The 6,000-nt window shown below is 46.8% G+C and overlaps 1 protein-coding gene across 1 annotated transcript in view; it reads right to left on the bottom strand.

Annotated features, from left to right (window-relative positions):
• The window catches only part of COL22A1 (collagen type XXII alpha 1 chain), a 253,822-nt gene that overhangs the window by 204,247 nt on the left and 43,575 nt on the right, over nucleotides 1–6,000 (bottom strand). Inside the window, exon 5 of the mRNA XM_007464595.1 lies at nucleotides 2,277–2,400. Coding sequence (XP_007464657.1) covers nucleotides 2,277–2,400 — 124 coding nt within the window. The remainder of the gene's footprint in view (nucleotides 1–2,276; nucleotides 2,401–6,000) is intronic.

The raw sequence follows: 6,000 nt of genomic DNA, 5'->3' as shown, positions 1-6,000 counted from the left end.
CGGAAGAGAAGTAAAACTGTCACTGTTTGCAGATGACATACTATACACAGAGAATCCTAAAGATGTCACCAGAAAACTGCTAGAGCTAATCAATGAATTTGGTAAACTTGCAGGATACAAAATTAATGCACAGAAATCTCTTGCATTCTTATACACTAACAACGAAAGATCAGAAAGAGAAATTAAGGAAACAATCCCACTCACCACTGCAACAAGAAGAATAAAATACCTAGGAATAAACCTACCTAAGGAGGTCAGAGACCTGTACTCAGAAAACTATAAGACACTGATGAAAGAAATCAAAGATGACACAAACAGATGGAGAGATATACCATGTTCTTGGATTGAAAGAATCAATATTGTGAAAATGACTGTAATACCCAAAGTAATCCACAGATTCAATGCAATCCCTATCAAATCACCAATGGCAATTTTTACAGAACTAGAACAAAAAGTCTTAAAATTTGTATGGAGACACAAAAGACCCCGAATAGCCAAAGCAATCTTGAGGGGAAAAAACAGAGCTGGAGGAATCAGACTCCCTGACTTCAGACTATACTACAAAGCTACAGTAATCAAGACAATATGGTACTGGCACAAAAACAGAAATATAGATCAGTGGAACAGGATAGAAAGCCCAAAGATAAACCCATGCACCTATGGTCAACAAATCTATGACAAAAGAGGCAAGGATATACAATGGAGAAAAGACAGTCTCTTCAATAAGTGGTACTGGGAAAACTGGACAGCTACATGTAAAAGAATGAAATTAGAACATTCCCTAACACCATACACAAAAATAAACTCAAAATGGATTAGAGACCTAAATGTAAGACTGGACACTATAAAACACTTAGAGGAAAACATAGGCAGAACACTCTTTGACATAAATCACAGCAAGATCTTTTCTGACCCACCTCCTAGAGTAATGGAAATAAAAACAAAAATAAACAAATGGGACCTAATGAAACTTAAAAGCTTTTGCACAGCAAAGGAAACTATAAACAAGACGAAAACACAACCCTCAGAATGGGAGAAAATATTTGCAAACCAATCAATGGACAAAGGATTCATCTCCAAAATATATAAACAGCTCATGCAGCTCAATATTAAAAAAACAAACAACCCAATTAAAAAATGGGCAGAAGACCTAATTAGACATTTCTCCAAAGAAGACATACAGATGGCCAAGAGGCACATGAAAAGCTGCTCAACATCACTAATTATTAGAGAAATGCAAATCAAAACTACAATGAGGTGTTACCTCACACCAGTCAGAACGGGCATCATCAGAAAAGCTACAAACAACAAATGCTGGAGAGGGTGTGGAGAAAAGGGAACCCTCTTGCACTGCTGGTGGGAATGTAAATTGATACAGCCGCTATGGAGAACAGTATGGAGATTCCTTAAAAAACTAAAAATAGAACTACCATATGACCCAGCAATCCCACTACTGGGCATATACCCAGAGAAAATCATAATTCAAAAAGACACATGCACCACAATGTTCACTGCAGCACTATTTACAATAGCCAGGTCATGGAAGCAACCTAAATGCCCATCAACAGACGAATGGATGAAGAAGATGTGGTACATATATACAACGGAACATTACTCAGCCATATATATGAACAAAACTGGGTCATTTGTAGAGACGTGGATGGACCTAGAGACTGTCATACAGAGTGAAGTAAGTCAGAAAGAGAGAAACAAATATTGTATATTAACGCATATATGTGGGGGGGGGGGGGGGGGGGGCGGTGGTAGGGTGAATTGGGTGACTGGGATTGACATGTATACAGTAACACGTATAAAATAGATAACTAATAAGAACCTGCTGTATAAAAAGTAAATAAATAAAATTTTTTTAAAAAAAGAAGAAAGTGAACGTGTCTCAGAGGCCACACCAAGAAAGGACTAGACACGAGGTCTGAACCCAGGTCGTGCTGACTCTAAGCCAGTCTCCTGCACTACGTCATGAACATAAGAGAGCACGTGCCGTAGGACAGCAGCACGGGCTGCAACCTCCCTGGCTGGGCTGAGGGTCCCTGAGACAGGAACTGGGCATTCTGCCCCACCAGGTGATGGGCACTTGCCCGTCAAGGAGGAAGTGCAGCCCTCTGCCAGCCCCTGCAGGTGCCCTGCGCCTCCACGGACACCAGACCCTCCATCTCCCAGGCCCAGGACAGACACCCCAGAAGAAAACACGGTGTTTGATGCCAAGCACATGAGAAGGAGAAAGAAATCTGCACCGAGACAAGGCATGCTGCTCACACCTGTGGGATGCCGTACTGGTCGATGACCTGCCAGATATACCAGTCTTCTTTCCGAGACATCTTCCGGAGCCGGAAGGTGGTGACAAAGGCGTACTCATCAGGCAAGCCTTGCGGGAACACATCCCTGGAGGGAGACAGAGACAGATGGTGCCGGGCTGAGAGAAGAGGCTGCAAAGGAGGCCCACGCACCCCGGGGTCACAGAGTCCTGCCACTCTGACCTCCTAGGGCTCTAAAGTCCACCCGCTCACCTGCCTTTACCGCTTTTCCCTTCAATCAGGGCCTCCATACAACCCTCCGCTGGCCCTCGCTGTGGCCCCTTCATTGTCCCAGTGCACCCACCCTCAGCCCCGTCAAATCCACCCCCGCAGTGCTCGTCTGCTTCCATCTCTCCAAAATCAATAATAAATGCTGAACTGCCGCCCGCTAACCCCGCCGTGGGGCCAAATGCAGCTGAGTGCTGCAGCCCTCACCTCTCCCTGCCTGCTGCCCCTCGGCAAGGCCACACTGTGACATCTTAGCCCGCCTGGTCCCTGCCCCACGTGCCAGGACATCCTCCGTCTCCAAAGAGCACTGCTTTCCTGAACTCGGGGGACCAGGCCCTCAAATGGGGGAATCCCTCGGCCCCTGCAGCTCCAGCCCAGACAGCCCTGCACTGCCCTTTCCCCTACAAATTCCGCATGCACGTTGTTCCGCGACAGAAGCTACGGATGTACGGCGTTGTGATGCCCCCGCCCTAGCTGAGGGCGGCCAGGCTCTCATGGGGTGACTCCTGCACCCCGCTGCTCAGCGGTCGAGCAGAGGCTCCCCTGCAGACAGTGGCGGGTCTCCAGAGCTCTCCTCTTCACACCTGCTCACGGCGGGCCAAACCCTGCTCTGGGGGCAAAGGATGTGAGGCGCTGCCCTCTGCACTGGAGGAGGTGGAAACTGTCTGGCCAGAGAGCCAGGAAGGGAAATGAGGAGGCGTCTGGCTTTCTGGTTCTCAGACTCGTGGACCCTCAGGGACCCAACGTTTGGCTGTAGAACCTGTGAGTAAAGACTGGTCCTCCCTCTGTGATCTCGGTTCACAGATCCGAGCCGGGAGTTGGCCCAGCCATTCAGAGTTGTTCTCTGAGCTAGGACTTCACCCAGGATCACATCCAGGCACTGGGAGCAGTGCCCTTTGCTCCCTCGGGCCTTCCCAGGATTCAGGGACGTCCTAGGTCACTGCCACACGGGAGGGATACGGGGCTTCCCCAGCACTCTGCACGGGCACAGGCTGTGCAGCCTCAGATGGACATTATTGCCCTTCAATTTCTTCCTTCTTCTCATTGCATTAATGAGGCCAACTATGCTACCGCTCTTTTCTAAACACACTTACTTCTCAATGCACACATATGTATAATATACAAATATGCTACGTATCTAAATACACTATATCTATGTATTGATAACTGTATTTATATTTATCTCTATCTACAGGCACCTCGTGTTGTTCTGCTTTAGCTTTACTGTGCTTCACAGATACTGTGTTTTTTTTAAAAATTGAAGGTTTGTGGCAACCCTACACCAAGCAAGCCCATCAGTGCCAATGATATGTACACTGTTTTTTAAGACGTAATGCTGTTGCAAACTTGAAAGACTACAGTATGGTGTAAACATAACTTTTATACACACTGGGAAACCAAAACATGTGACTCTCTTCGTTTTGATATTCGCTTTATTGCAGTAGTCTGGAACCAAACCCACAACATCTCCGGGGTGTGCCTCTATCTCTCTCTCTCTCTCTATCGAGAGACTAATACTTTTTCTTAGGCTGTGTATATATACAGATATACAGGAGAGGGTAAAGGGATTGGAGTTGAAGGACCGACCTGAGTTTGAGACCAACCTCTGCTTCCTAGGAACTATGAGATTTTGAACAGGTTACTGTCCCATTTTAAGCCTCAAATGTCACACCAGATAAATGCTGAGAATAATACAAGCCTTGCTCCCCCCACTTTACTGTGGTGAGAAATAAGTTAGATAAGGTGTGTAAAGTGCCCTTTAAACGTTTAGCAAGTAAGAAAAATACAAATATTGAAAGTGACACCCCTTTTCATTATGAACAAAATTAACCCATACGTTAAAAATTATATGTGTATGTATGTATCTGCGTAAATTGCATCAGAAATGAAAGGGATGCTATTCTCACTCAACACGTCAGGGCTCTGTCGGTTTGATTGTTTCTGGTGTTTTGCCATTAAAACAAACTCGAAACCATGTAGAAATTCCTTCTCAGGACGACTCAGCATAACATGAGCCCAAATCCATTTCTCAGAAACACTTCGGCCCCACGTCCAGAGAGCAGAGTCCAAAGCCATTGTGCTGTTTGCTCCAAATGTCCTGATAGAAAGACGGCATCCTCAGCAAGTGGGAGGCCTCTGCTGGGCTCCCCACCACATTTGCATAATGTGTGCTTTCCTTCCTCTGTTTTGTTCTTTCTCTATTACACGTTTGCTTTATTATTATTATTATTATTATTATCATTATCATTTTTGGCCACACCGTGCAGCTTGCAGAATCTTAGCTCCCCCACCAGGAATCGAACCTGGGCCCCCTGTGGTGGGAGTGTGGAGTCCTAACTGCCAAGGAATCCCCTTATACGTTTGCTTTAAAGTGAAGTTGCCTGTGATTTTTTTTTTTTTTCTGTTTCTAAGTGGTATGGATGAATTGGACAAGTTAAGCCAAAGAAGTAAGGGGAGTTAAGTGGGAAATGGAACCTGGATTCTGTTCATCCCTGTGCGGCCCCCAAATGAGCATGGGACCAGGTGATTAAGATCACCCAGCATCTGTATCTCAGCCTCTGTGTGGACAGAACAACACCCACAGTCAGGAAGGCACGCCTCCCTTAAGGGTCTGCTGACTGTGATAATGGTCTCCATCACAGGGGGAGGAAATGGGACCCAGAGAGAGAAACTGACGTGTTTCCTGTTCTGAAGCAGCACTCTCCCGGGATACTGGCGCTGTGAGCCGTGGAGGACGTTAGGGCCCGACACAGTCCTGGTGCAAGGCTGGCACTCAGAACGCCCACCGAGCTGGAGAAACGATTGCATGCCTGCAAAATGCAAGCTGGTGGCCTGATGTGCCAAGCCCACCTTTGCCAGGCTAGTATCTAACGGAGGCTTCTCACTGATCGTGGACTGATTCATCCCCTCCTCCAGGCAGGGCTCAGTTCCATGCTGGGACTCAGCAGAGACCAGACTCAGGCCCTTCCAGGAGCTTCTCCCAGAGCTGGGGAGACAGTCTGCAAATGACTCGTTGCACAATCGAGTCACTGGCTTCAATGTTGCTACATTTTATGCAGGAGGACAGGTTGTGAGGAGAGAAAATAAGGGGAGGCCTGGCTTAACCTCAGAGTTAGGGGGAGGCATCCTTGAAAGCAGGACAGATGAGCTGTACTTTGAAGGACAAGCAGGGGTCCCAGGTAGAGGGCAGTGCAGACAATGACAGGCCAGGATGAACCTGATGCCAGAAAGGTAGCACGGGGCTAGATCACACACAGGGTCTTCCCAGGCCCTTAACTTAAGAACCCTCAGAAGTAATTAAAGAGTTTTAAGATGAAGGATGATGTCAAGATAAAATATCACTTTTCATTTTCAAAAGACCATTCTGCCTGAGAGGAGAAAAATGGAACATTAATTTTGGTGTCGTCGTTAGCCCTGGACTGCAGACCCCACAGGTGTCAGACCCTGGACTAATCTTTGC

The sequence above is a fragment of the Lipotes vexillifer genome, unplaced genomic scaffold (assembly GCF_000442215.2).
Source record: "Lipotes vexillifer unplaced genomic scaffold, Lipotes_vexillifer_v1.1 scaffold394, whole genome shotgun sequence".
Lineage (NCBI taxonomy): Eukaryota > Metazoa > Chordata > Mammalia > Artiodactyla > Lipotidae > Lipotes > Lipotes vexillifer.
The sequence above is the reverse complement of the archived record's forward strand: the minus strand, read 5'-3'. Positions and strand labels throughout refer to the sequence as shown.